Source organism: Malaclemys terrapin, chromosome 6 (genome assembly GCF_027887155.1).
Source record: "Malaclemys terrapin pileata isolate rMalTer1 chromosome 6, rMalTer1.hap1, whole genome shotgun sequence".
Lineage (NCBI taxonomy): Eukaryota > Metazoa > Chordata > Testudines > Emydidae > Malaclemys > Malaclemys terrapin.
Window position 1 is genome coordinate 12,009,337 of NC_071510.1, and position 14,011 is coordinate 12,023,347.

The 14,011-nt window shown below is 45.7% G+C and overlaps 1 protein-coding gene across 2 annotated transcripts in view; it reads left to right on the forward strand.

Moving 5' to 3' along the window:
- SHB (SH2 domain containing adaptor protein B) overlaps positions 1–14,011 on the forward strand; it is a 162,347-nt gene that overhangs the window by 120,452 nt on the left and 27,884 nt on the right. For both annotated transcript variants that reach the window (XM_054032522.1, XM_054032521.1), the window contains exon 5: positions 4,044–4,163. In XM_054032522.1, the coding sequence (XP_053888497.1) occupies positions 4,044–4,163 (120 nt within the window). The remainder of the gene's footprint in view (positions 1–4,043; positions 4,164–14,011) is intronic.

Consider the following 14,011-nt stretch of genomic DNA (forward strand, 5'->3'; position numbering starts at 1 on the left):
GTAAATAAGGTCCTTTGCAGCTACTCTAGTCCTCCAGTGCCCAGCTCAGAACTGTGAGTAATGTAATGCTGCATAGCAGATGATCTGCAATACGTGGGCATGACAGGATGAGTAAGGGCTGGTCTACACTGGGGGGGGAATCGATCTAAGATACGCAACTTCACCTACGAGAATAGCGTAGCTGAAGTTGACGTATCTTAGATCCATTTACCTCCTGTCCTCACTGCGTGGGATCGATGGCCGCGGCTACCCCATTGACTTCGCTTCCGCCTCTCGCCTTGGTGGAGTTCCGGAGTCGACGGGGAGCGTGTTTGGGGATCGATTTATCATGTCTAGATGAGACGCGATAAGTCGATCCCTGATAGATGGATTACTACCCGCCGATCCAGCGGGTAGTAAAGACGTACCCTAAGTGATGCAACTACCTGGTCTTCAGTGGCGTTATAGCTGCTTACACCAGAGCTGAATTTGGCCCTCACTCTAAGGGCGTGTCTACATATGGTGGTGGTCCCCGATTAACTCCATGCCTGGATGCTGTTATTCCAGAACTAGAGTTTCTTGATCCTGTTTAGCTGATAGCCATTTAGCTAAGTTAATCAGCAACAACGCCATGTGTAGACAAGCAGATTCAATGGTGCAAAGTGAAAAGCCCGCATTAAGGGCCTGATCTACTGCACATTGCAATCAACGGGACTCTCTGTGTTCACTTCACTGGGAGCTGGAACAGGCCCTACGTGGGTAGAAATACGTGATCCCATTTGAATGATGCATACAAGTTTTTAGTGCAGGGTCGGCAACCTTTCAGAAGTGGTGTGCCCAGTCTTCATTTATTCACTCTGATTTAAGGTTTTGCGTGCCAGTCATACATTTTTAATGTTTTTAGAACGTCTCTTTCTATAAATCTATAATATATAACTAAACTATTATTTCAGAGTAGCAGCCGTGTTAGTCTGTATCCGCAAAAAGAACAGGAGTACTTGTGGCACCTTAGAGACTAACAAATTTATTAAAGGTGCCACAAGTACTCCTGTTCTTTTTGCGGATACAGACTAACACGGCTGCTACTCTGAAACCTGTCATTATGCAAGGCACTGCATTTAGCCGTATGGAGTGGAAATCCATCAACCTCATGAAAAAACTCGTACAGATACAGACAGACATCATCTGGTATGCATCCCAAGAAGTGGGCTGTAGTCCACGAAAGCTTATGCTCTAATAAATTTGTTAGTCTCTAAGGTGCCAGAAGTACTTCTGTTCTTTAAACTATTGTTGTATGTAAAGTAAATAAGGTTTTTAAAATGTTTAAGAAGCTTCATTTAACATTAAATTAAAATGCAGAGCCCCTCCACCCCAGACCGGTGGCCAGGACCCGGGCAGTGTGAGTGCCACTGAAAATCAGCTCGCGTGCCGCCTTTGGCACGCGTGCCATAGATTGCCTACCCCCTCTTTTAGTGGTTTGCCATACATTTTTGCTGGGTCTCTTATTAGCATCCTTATGAGACCTGGACCTCTAGAGCGTCTTCTTTTTACATGTTTATGCGAACATACGTGCTGAGGCAATTTCACGGCTTCTTGGCCATGTTGTTGGCAGCTGCGTCTTGACGTGTGTGTGTGTGTGTGTGTGTGTGAGAGAGAGAGAGAGAGAGAGAGAGAGAGAGAGAGAGACATTTGAACAATAGACAGCCCCAGTGCAAACAGAATAAACCTATCCATTGAGATTCTAAGGCTGCCTAAGGACGCACTGCCGGGCTAAAGCCTGTAGTTGGCTTTGGAAATCTCTGCAGTATTGGGTGTCTGGTGTGTATGGCTATGCTATGCAAAGTAATACTCCTACATACCAGTAATGAGTCACTGACTCCCCAAAGCCGCGTTAGCCATCTCCATCTCTGATACAGAAATGGAATCGCCATCCGCCGTTACCCCATGTCTCCTCAGGCTGCTGTTTTCGCCCATCGCATTTTAAAGCCCAAATTCCGTGTTGCAACCCACACGTGAAGCAGTAGCACAAGCATTGCTCACTTGTGCACACACTCGTGTCTAATGCAGCTGCCCCGGGCCGGGAGGCATGCATTAAGCCCTATGGGTATAGCTGCAGTGTGTTGCTTTCAATCTCAGGTTAATGGGCATTTCCATGTTGTTGGCTTAGATGTTTTGTTTTTGAGGATTATTAATGTTTTTTTTTTTTTTCACTAATGGCAAGGATATATTTTTTTCAGATCACCCTTCCCAATTCTATTGTTCTGTCACTTTGTGAAATCCGATCATTTTAGTGTTTTCTTCCGTGCTCAGATCACTTCATCCATTTGATATCGCTTCTTTCAATTTGGTTCTCAGAACCTTATCAGGATAACCTCTAAAATTCTTACTAAGAAATCTCCCCTACCTGTAAATATCTGATGGAAAAAGCCTTGTCAGTTAATTTTCATACTCATTTCTCAATACTTCTCATACTTTCATTTCACAGTTAGTAGAGAGCAGAATAAAGACCCTCAAGAGCCTATGTCCTAATCCCTCCATCGGTTGAGAGATTCCATTTCTGGTGGAGACTCTGGATGTAACAAGAGAGGATGACGTGATGAATATTTAATACTAGCACCGAGCTTTGTTTAGGGCCTTGCACCAGATTTTGCTAGCAGGATTTTCTATACATTACCCCACAGATGTTGAGGAGCGTAATGGATTGTCCTCCAGGGAATATCTCTGGCAATGCCTTTGTTCAGTGGTAGTGAGTGCAGCGCCCTTCTCAGAGGAAGTTATTGGGGAAGTAAATTTAAAACAAATAAAAGGAAATGCTTTTCCACACAGCATGCAGCAATGCATGGCATTCAAGCCCAGTAATATTTGTGGTAATGCTTGCTAAGGGTGGGGTGGGGTGGGGGATCAAATTTTCTGCATCGGGGTGTCAGCTGCGCACTGCAGAAGTAAGGAAGAGATTCTCCCCATACATGTACATCATTGCACCACTGACCAGGCATATCATGTGTCTGGCGCAAGGGGTGAGGTCTGTTTTCCTCTAATGCCTTAGCTTGTGCATTATGGGACTAGTACAACCTGATCCTGTATGGCAAATCCTAGGGAAACCAAGCCTCCACAACATTTAATTTGCAGACATACTTGCAGATGAGGAAGGGCTAATTTCTCCCTCCCCTCCTTCATGATGTAATTGACGAGCTTTCAGAATGCCTGACCCCTTCATCTCTCCTTAAAGGAGCTAGCCCAATAGACTTCTCCAGGGGGTTAAATAAAAACATTTGACATTGTTCACAGGTGTATTTAGAAAGAGTGCCTTTGGTTTAGCCATTCTGTTAAGGAAACAGGCACACCTATTTCTCATTCCTCTTATTCTTTCATGCTTTCTCATATTTCATATATAGCATTTCTCATATATAGCAATCCTGATGTTCCCTTTTTGTTCTGCTTTTATTCCCCAGTTAGATTTATACAATTGGGTCATTTCAATTATTTAAATTACAGATACACTCCCTTCTGTGGGAGGCAGGAAGCCTGTGTGGGTTGGAGACCAGAGATTTTCACAGTTCTCTCCTATCATATGATTATGGCAGATATACCATTGTTTTCTAACAATGTCCTCAGATTGTTACCAAACATTGCATGGGAAGGTTCATATAGACTCTACTAATATATACATCCTGATTTACATTTCAGCCTTCTGTGACACTCCCGTGCAAGCGTCATCTTAAATTGTACCTTGCAGTGTTGTTTTGGCCAGCTTGATCTTGGGATATTGGAGAGACGGGGTTTGTGAGGTAACATCTTCTGTTGGTGAGAGAGACCAGTTTTCAAGCTGACACGGAGCTCTGTCCTTTTCACCAACAGAAGCTGGTCCAATAAAAGATATTACTTCACTCCCCCTGTCTCTCTCAAATTGTAATGACAGCCTTCTAGAACGTAACCAATGTATTTTATTGGAGTGATCTTCAAGCTGTTAACCAATGATTCAAATTAAAGCACTTATGTAGCTAAATGTTCTGTGAGTTGAATACTTGTTTACTGATGTCTTAATTGCTTTTCCTTTTTCCTAGATGGTATCATGGCGCAATCAGTCGGACAGATGCAGAAAACCTGTTACGGTTGTGTAAAGAATGTAGCTACCTTGTAAGGAATAGTCAAACAAGCAAGCATGACTATTCTCTTTCCTTAAAGTAAGTACAGTTCAGTAAAACATGATGGACAAAAACTTATAAACAAGGCTTCCTTTGGTGCAGTAGAATTCATTCACTTTTGTGGCACTAGCAAGGCTGGATAATGTACCCAAAGGAATTGTAGAATTCGGATTGTCAGCTTGTGTTGCGTCTAGTGACAGTTCCTAGATTTGGCTTTGCACTTCTGGTGTGTTAAGGGATTTTTAATCTTTGCTTGGCGCGCTTTTAACAAAATACACTTGATCTTTTCCAGCATCTAATTAAAACATTCATGCTCTTTCTGTTTTGTTTCAGATTTTTAATAGACACCCATTTCTTGCTTGTTTTCCTTTTTCACAAAGACTGTCTTTCTGGCTGGAAATGTACAGTTGGGGGAAGCTGGTGTGTAGGGATGTAGTGCTATGAGTGAGAGATTGGAGGAGATTCGTAACAGTTAATGGGACACGGTCAAGGCCCATGGAACTCCAAAATTAAGTAATTGTCTTTGTTCTGGTCTCTTCCATACTTCCAGTTAACAATTCTTCCCTTCCTGGCTTGGCTCACTCAGAGCATGCTCACGTTGTGCATATCAGCTCATCATAGACTCACCTGGCTCAAGTGTTCATGCCACTGTTCCAGCAGCTAAGGAAATGCTGTCTTAGCCGAAGTCACAACCTAACCCTCTGTGCCTGCATACGGCAGGAAGAAGCCCCTCCATGGGCTACTCCGACCTTGGGTCTGGGCACGCAGGCGTAAGGAGGCTTATTTACACCCTCCCTGAAACGGGTGCGGTGAGAAACGGGTCTGTGTAAAAGACTGTGCCTCTGTTGGAGGGTACGTCAGCACTGCAGTGAGACCCCCGAGGCTGGCCTGTGCCAGCTGACTCGGGCTCGCGGTGCTCGGGCGAGGGGCTGTTTAACTGTGCTATAGGTGTTCAGGTTTTGGCTGCAACCTGGGCTCTGGAACCCTCCCACCTCGCAGGGTCCCAGAGCCCAGGCTCCAGACCGACCTGGTCTCTAGCCTCCACCAGTCCCTTAGACCCCTGTGGCTGGCACGGGCTTCTGGGGCTTGGGCTAACTGCAGTGTAGACATACCCCGATTCGTGATGCTTCCTATGGCAAGTCCTGGGATGGTGCAGCAGGCCCATTCCTACTCCATGGGGGTGGGGAGGGGTACCTAAAGTGTCACAAGGGCTCCACACTTACATGTAAATCTAGCAGTTAGCCCGTTTCAGACCTCCTACCCTTAAAGCTACAGGCCAAATACTCAGCATAGTCCATTGACTTCATGTTCTCAGATTTGGTTTTATGCTCCCGTTGCCTTCAGCAGATGTGTGCCAATGTGCACAGGCTGAGGGTCTGGCCCTACAGGTTAAAAATATGCCGTTCAAGAATATTAAAATCCAGATTCCTCTCTGTATGTGTGTCAACACACCTTTCACATGCAGGCTTGCACTGTGGCTTTGTGCTGTCGTGTGCAGAGACCCACCCAGAACAGCTGGAGTGCAGTTTCTGTGTAGAGCAGTGGTTCTCAAACTGGGGCCGCCACTTGTTCAGGGACAGCCCCTGGCGGGCCGGGCCTGTTTGTTTACCTGCCGCGTCCGCAGGTTTGGCCTATCGCAGCTGCGGGAAGGGCGGCCAGCACATCCCTCAGCCCGTGCCGTTGCCTGGAGCGGCGAACCATGGCCAGTGAGAGCCGCGATCGGCCGAACCTCCAGATGCGGCAGGTAAAGAAACCGGCCTGGCCTGCCAGGGGCTTTCCCTTAACAAGCAATGGCCCTAGTTTGAGAACCACTGGTGTAGATGATATCCTCCTCTGATCCTCGCCTGTTTGCTGTGAATTGTCAGCTGTAACGATTCCTCTGGCTCTCTGAGAACCTTGGAATGAATGACCCTGGTTCTGCTGACTTAAGTACATTTAAATTATACATTTAATAGGATTTAAGGCCAGAAGGGAGCACCAGGATCATCTAGTCTGTTTTCCTGTATGACACAGGACAGAGAATTTCAGCCCAATGATTTGTGGTCGAACTAGAGCATATCTTTTAGGAAGACAACTAACTAACCCTGTGTTAGACTCCAGATGATGGCGAACTCACCCCCTCCCTGGGAACCTGTTCCAGAGGTTAATTGCCCTCGCTGGTAACATGTTGCATTTTTATTTCCGGTTTGAATTTTGCTGACTGAACTTCCCGGCATTGGCTTTGCTATGCCTTCGTGTGCTACATTAATGAGCTGATTGTTACTAGTAACTCTCTGTGTGGGTCTTTAGTCTGTGTTTTAAATCGCCCTTTAACCGACTCTTTGATAAACTCAATAGCTCAAGTTCCTTTAATCTGTCATGATAAGGTACGTTTTCCAGGCCACCGATCGTTTTTGTCGCTATTCTCCAAACCCTTCCCAACATGGTTTTAAAGGGTGGACCCGAAATCTAGACACAGAATACAGTGATGGTCTCACAAGCGCGACATACAGTGTAGCGAGGTATACCGCCTCCCTAGTCCTTCACAATAGTGTTGGGCTGAGAATTGGCCCCCTCTAGACATTGATAGTTCCCCATTAACAACTGCGTTTTGAGGCTGATCAGTTAACCCTTGTAAATCCCTTTCATCTGAGTCACGCCGATTTTTAGCTAGTTCGCCCTTTTCAAGGAGGCTGTTGTGTGGTGCTGTCAGCTGTCCCGGGATATTCCCGCCGCACGATTCCCACGGTCAGCCACACTCGTACTCCTCTCCGAGAACAATAACACGTTCTTTTACAGAACCGCGTTTTCCAGGATCCCGCATTGCAGGGAGTTAATTATATTTTCATCCTTTCAACTCTTCGGCAATGATCCTGTAGCTGCCATTCCATGACTTCGCCTGCTATTGGATCCCGGACAAACAGGCCTATAGGTTATGTCTACACAGCAATTGAAAACCGGCGGCTGGCAGGCCTCAGGCTACGGGGCTGTTTAATTGCAGTATAGACATTCAGACTCGGGCTGGAGCCCTGGCTCTATGATCCTGGAAGTTGAGGGGGGGTCCCAGAGCTTGCATTGCCTCTGAACCCAAATGTCAACACTTCAATTAAACAGCCCCGTGAGCCCCAGTCAGCCAGCAGGGGCCAGCCACGGGTATCTAAATGCAATGTAAGCATACCCATGGTTACCTGGTTCATACCATTTGCCCTTTCTAAATATTGGCAAATCACTAACGTTCTTATCTCCAGTTCTCCAAGATTAACATCAGTGCTCTGGAATGCTCCTTTAAAATTCTTGGGTGCAAAAAAATGGTTTTAAAAACGGTTGTCTTTAGCAGACATGGTTTTAACATCCTCCTTGGCTACTGTTGGACTGGAAAGTATTTCATCATCATCATTATATGGTGAGACTGCATCATCCAGCTTCTTCCCAAATACAGAGCAGAACTATTTATTGAACACTGCTTCTGCCTTGTCCTCATTGTTGTCACTTTCCACATCTCCAGCTAGGAGTGGATCTGTACATTTGAATTGGGTTCCTTTTGTTCCTGATATATTTCAAAACATTCCGTCTTTTTGTCCTTGGCCCTGTTGGCCATGGGAAAGTTTGATACCTTTTAGCTTCTGAAATAAATCGCCTGCATTCCTTTAACATCTGATTCCTATTCGCTGCCAGCTGCCTCCCTGTTTTTCCATTTATTAATGTATTGTTTCATTATATTGTATTGCTGCTTTCATATCCCCTCCTAATGAAGAGGGCTGTTTAACCAAAATAGCCCTTTGGCTGCTGAGGGACTCGATCCTTTTGGGCCTGAAGTAAGATGTTCTTCTGGACTGTTCCCAGGCATTAGTCACGTGTCTGTCTAATTATTTCCTCCCAATGAGTTTTTCCCATCATTATTTTTAGCTTTTGGAAATGGACCCTTTTCAAGTGCCAAACATTTATTGCTGTCTGGTTTAATTCTGTTTGCTCACAGCAAATGTAACCAGGTCATCATGATCACTTCCACCTAGGCAGCCCACTAGCTTCAAGTTCACTGAGTAATCTCCTACCTGCCTCATTAACTTCATTGCTGCTCCGTCCCAGATCCTCATTAACGTTTATCTTGCCGTGCCGCCTGCTTCCTTCATTCTTTTTTGTTGGAGAATGAAACAAAGTGCATGTGTTCTGAGTATTTCGCCCTTTCCCATCTCTATTATTGAACTTCCTCTGTGTTTGGCAGCAGCTCTGTATTTCCCTTTAGTATTTGTTGTTGTCCCTGATGCAGGTTTTAAAACCTCACACTAATTCTGCGCTTTTAGTTTGGTCGTTTTTACTTTCATTTTGCAGCTTTTCTTCGGTTTTACTCCTACCAAGCTTTACTGCAATTGCACGCTCCTCTATTGTCGTTCTGTTTGGTGTCATTTTTGTGTGGCTATCCTGTGCCCTTCCAGTTCCCACTTGCCAAAAAATATCGGAGTAGTTTAGAGTCCCTGGGGAGTATGAGCCCTGGTGACTTTGTTGCTCTGTGTTCCTGGAATAGGTGGTGGTTTTTCACGTGGGTTTGATGTGTAGCATGCATCTAGCGTAACTGCCTTGCCTTCCTTCTCTAAAGCCAGTAGACTTTTGCGGTTACTCTTAGGCCCTGATCCAGTATTGCAAACCACATGGCCACCCCCATACACCCACCTAGAGCCTGAGTGCAGGGGCCCACCTGTGTGGCTCTTAGTGCAGTTGTCTGGACCCTGAGGCTGATGTAAAGAAGATGAAATACTAGACCCCATCAGTTTTCCCAACCTCGTGATCTCCTGTATAGGTTCTAACATGTTATACCCTGGGTGCTCCAAGAAGGGTAGAAGAGCTAGGCTGCTAAAACCCAGTCCCAGGCAGTTTCTCCCTTGAACGGCATGGGCCCCAATCCTGCCTATACTTACACATGTAAGTAACGTAACTCACAGTTATGGTCCCACGGAGGGTTACTCCTGTAAGTCAAGTTAGTCACATGTAGAAATGTTTGCAGGCCGGGGCCCGTGGTGAGTTCGGAACTCATTGACAGCTGGTCTAGAATGCTGCTTAGCACCATCAACAAGCTGTTCTTTTTCAGAGACCATAAACATCAAGATCATATTAGAATTTTCTCTGTCTTCTTCCTTTTTTAAGTGTAAATGAAATGCAGCCATCTGGCTCCTGGCTGGTGGTCGCTGTGACCCTCCGTATGGACATTCCCTGACCCCAACCGAGCCAGACCTTTCTTCATCAAGGTCAGCCTGCTGCTCATTCCCCTCCATCCCTGTATCCCACCCTCTTCACACATACAAACCAAAAGTTTCAGAGTGCTTCACTGCACAACTTCAGTACCCTGCTGACCCGCAGGAATGCAATCAATAGTTACAGCGTAAGGACAATCGTTGCAGAAACCAGCCCGGGATTTTGAAGAATGCTCAGTTTTCCCCTGGTAGACAGACACAGGCATTCATGGAGGTGTGTTTGGGGGTGTGTAAAATAAGATAAAACAGAATATACTGTTTGAGGCTCTTGAATGCGACTGTAAAATAGATGTTAAATGTGTTCAATATACAAGTAAGATTCAGTGCTGAGCCTCTCCACTTTGTAAATTATTTTAATGTTGCAATTATAAAGATCTAAATTAGGAACCGCCAGCTACGACCTTGTTTGTTTTAGTGCATTTGGTAGCCTAGTATAAACAAACATGGTAATTAGTGATGATATTCCATGTATGGAAAAACAACTTCAGCACACATTATTAGTTCCCAAAAGCTGTGCATAATTTAGTGCTGTCATTAGTGAGATGTACCCTCCAAAATAGTTTGAATTAACTTAAAAAAAAAAAAAAAAAAAAGAAAAAGCTCTTCTGTACATCGGTTGCATCCGAGTGTAGCCCTTGCTCTGTGTTTGTTGACCCGCTAGGTCATAGTTAGCCAGTAAAGAGAGAGAGACTGATCAGGGAGCAGCTTACTGTCAGAGTAATTAGAGTGCACCTGTGCTCCAAGTCTCTGTTCTAAGACAGTATTCTGGCTTCCAGCTAAACCGAGCCCCATCCCTGCCCACTGCTTTGGCACATGCCGCACATGTAATTCTTTACATCAGGATGTCCTCGGGAAGCTCTCCTGAGCCACGTCATAGCTCTGCTTGCTAAGTATTAGTTTGTGAATTTAAATGTTATTTTACAGAGACTTCCTCTGAGCTCGCTGGAGCCTGATTTTGTTTGGTTTTTACCTAGAACCACAGCATCTTGCCTTCAGAGAGCAGACAGTTACAGATTCGACCCATCTGCTTTCAGAGTTGGGGTGAAGTTCTTGTCTGTTAGTAAGAGCCTGATTCTCACTGCGAGAGAACCGGAATTACAGGGGGAGTGATTTTACTGGCCTGGAAGGATCAAAGAAAGCAGACTTGCTATGCATCTGTCAGTGGCTAGCCTCATTTTGTAATAAATTGGTAACAAATTGTGAAACTGACAGTAAACTGACCCACGAAAGCTTATGCTCCAATACATCTGTTAGTCTGTAAGGTGCCACAGGACTCTGTCGCTATTTCCATTTTCGTTTCACTGCCATTTAGTCACATGCCTCTTTAATCTCAACGAGCTAGTATTGCCTTTGATGTTATTGGCTTCAAATACTGGCCCCAAGAAATACTCCACTTTGACAAAGAATATGGCCTGACTCCTTTCAAATAAGATTTAAAAAAAAAAAAAAAAAAAATCTCTTTCAAGGCACAACAGTTTTTAGACCGGTCAGTCTTAGGTGTAGTTTTCATTATTGATATCTCACAATTTAATTGCAATGGGATTCTAGAAGGACGTCTTTGGATACCTTCCCCCCCACAACCCCGTTCACTAATTTGCTGCATGGCTTCAGGGAGAAAGGAGCAACAACGGGAATTCAAAGGGCTGCCATTCTGCAGTCCAGCAATTGCTTCCTCGTTGATTTATGGGGTGATAAGACAATTTTCCAAGGGGTACAGTAGGCGTGTTTCATTCAGTTATGGACAGTCAGCTGTAAATCTTGGTTTGTGGCCACTGCCAGTTTGAGAGCAAGAAACGAGATTTTCTTTGTAAAAACCCGGTAGCCCTTTTATTTGTTTTACAGAATAAACCTTGTCCTTGTTAATAAACAATGGCTCTCTGGTCCCCCATGGGACCAGAGAGCCATTTCCAAGTCTCACTTCTTTTGCACTATATTAAGTAGATGCTTTCAGTTTTCGGACACCCCTTTAGCTAGAATGTGAACTTGAATAACCGCAATGTATAGTTGGTTTTGCAGCAACAGGTTTGCGAATAGCGGTTGACAATGGAAATTGGTCTGTATATAAATGCTGCTGGAGCAAGTCAGAACATTTTTCTTCTGTTTTGTTTTGGTCAGACCTAGAGTTCTGAGGAAGCATGAGTTGTTTTATTCTTCAGTTCTGTTCTCTTTAGGTTCTTATACCGTGCTCATTGCTGTAATATCTGAACTCCTTCCAGTAGTGCATTAAGGAATAGAAGTAACATCTGTCATGTGATGTTCATTCTCTCCTCTGCCACGGGGGAGAAGTAGGTGCAGTTGAGTGTCTTGCTTTTAGAGTGTGGATTTTAATACATATTTAGCTCTGTGTTTATATTAAAGAAGGCAGATCAAAGAAATGTGTCCGCCCCTTGGAGTGGAAACATGGGGAGCTTTGTGATGGTCCTTCCTTCTGGGGAATTCGTTCCGGAGTCTCAGACCAGCCCTGAGAGAGTCCCATTTCCTGCACCGATGAGCTTTGCCCTTAATAGAGTGAGTTCTGTTGTGCCATGAGACCAGAGTTGTGGACCATGGTCTTCATCCCAGAGCTTTAAGCTGTTTGACATGCCCTGGGCCCAGGCCCTGGAGCTCCTTTTAGATAAGGACTGAAGCCTGGAACTAGATTCCCTATTCTGTGGGAGGTCAGTGTTGGGAGGATGTGCTCACACTAGTCCACGTTGCTGAGGAGATGCGCCGCCACGTTCTGGACTAGGTGGAGTTTCCTCTGAAAGCTTCGTGCCCAGGCCTACAGCATTGCTGTAGTTCAGCCAAGAAAAACAGGCCAGGCCCTTGTGTGCCAGGATGGGACAATCTCTTCTAGCCAAGCAGAGATGATAGAAAGTGTGGCTCATGCTGCTATGTGAAAGTTCAGGGTCAGTGACGAATCCACGAGCAGCTCTCCTGAGCCAGGGACCCGAGTTGACCAATAGTGGGTGTGACAGGAGACTGCACCATGGCTGCAAACTCTTCCGAGTGCTCCCCTCTGCCCGTCTGCATCACTTCTGTCTTACTCGCGTGCAGTGAGAGCTAGTGGTTAGGTGGTGGTCAGGAATAAGAGTAGGTTGGTGGAAAATAACTTGAGAAGGCCGCTGTGCCCAACCAGGGAGAGTGTTTGCAGGGTTCTGCAAGATTGTGGGGGGATGGACACTTTTGTTAAGAGGACAATGGCAATCTTGTATTTCAAACTACACGACTGGGAATCAGGCAATCAATGTTTATTTTTGGTTCTGCGGCAAACTTCTGTGTGACCTTGGGCAACTCACTTAACTACTACTTGCTTCAGTTTCCCCATCTGTAAAATGGGACATTGATACATCGCTATCTCCTGGAGCTACTGTGCTAGTGTGAAGCTAGAGGCTAACTAGCAAGTCAGCATGGTATCCTTCCCTAAATGCCCCCAGAGCTGCTCACAACTTGGGAAAAGCACTTGACTAACATCAGGTTACTGTTATTTACCCAGTCTCCATATGGGGATTTCTAAATCTTCCTGCCTTGAGCCTGAAGAAATGCAATATCCTGTCTTAGTGACTGGGGGTCGTCTGAATCCCAGGCTCTGGTCGGTGTTTGCAGAAGTGGCCATTGGCTTCGGTGCTTTGTTGTTTGTTGCATAACCTGGACACCCCAGTCCTGAAGCTCCCACTTACTTCAGGAGGATCTGGGGCAGGGGACGGGGGTGGAGACTCGGCCTTTCTGAAAGGCGGAAAGTGGTGCACCCAGAACGAGAGGCCCCCTTGGAACAGCGCCTGCGAATAAATATTACAGCTGGTATCATTTGCCATTGCTCTGTGCCACTGTATCCAGGCATAGGAGGGTCACCAAATTTAGCGTGATCAAAGGAACTCAACATGTGCACCATCCCTCTTTCTGCCAGCAGGGGGGCACGGGAGGGGAGAGGGGTCATGTCCAAGGCTTCTGTGCCCTCTGCTGTTCACGAGCTGTTACACTGGGCTGTTGGTAGTCGGCAGTTTAGAGCAGTCAGCCATGAGTAGGGAAGGAACGGTGCACTCCTCGGCCAGGCGCCTATCTCCTTATTACTTTCTCCAGGGTCCCTTAGTGGGAACGGGCACGTGGTGGTGTCTTTGGAATCCCCCAGAGGATCTGTTGTCTGTGGCTTAGTGGCAGGGTTTTTGAACATCATCTAGCATTCACGGTGGGAGGCAGTGCTTCCACTGGGACTTCTGTCTTTGCAGTCTGACACAGGTGTGCAACGGGCGTGAAACCGAATTCAGTGTTAGGCCAACGCCATTTTACACGGAGTCGTGAAGACAAAAGTGGTGCCTTTGCTGTGTGTCTGGAAAGCCCTCCCGTAGTCTAGCACGTTTGCTTGTTGAAACAGTTCAGTTTGGGTGTTGATACAAAGATGGCTCTGTTAGGACTCACTGCTGTTTTGTTCAGCATGTGGAGAGGGAATGTGTTCACATTAGAGTCTGAAAATAAGCTATAATTCAGTACATCACCACAAATATTAATGGAAATGTGTAAACGTCACCAAGGCTGAAAGGATTAACTCTTCTAAACAGGATGAAAAGAGCCGTGCAGATGACCGCTTCCTTTGATGGCGTTACCAAGTGTTTGCTGAGATATGCAGCTCAGAATGCCAGCATAAGACAGGTCCACACAGGCTGATTCCAGATCATTGCCTGACGT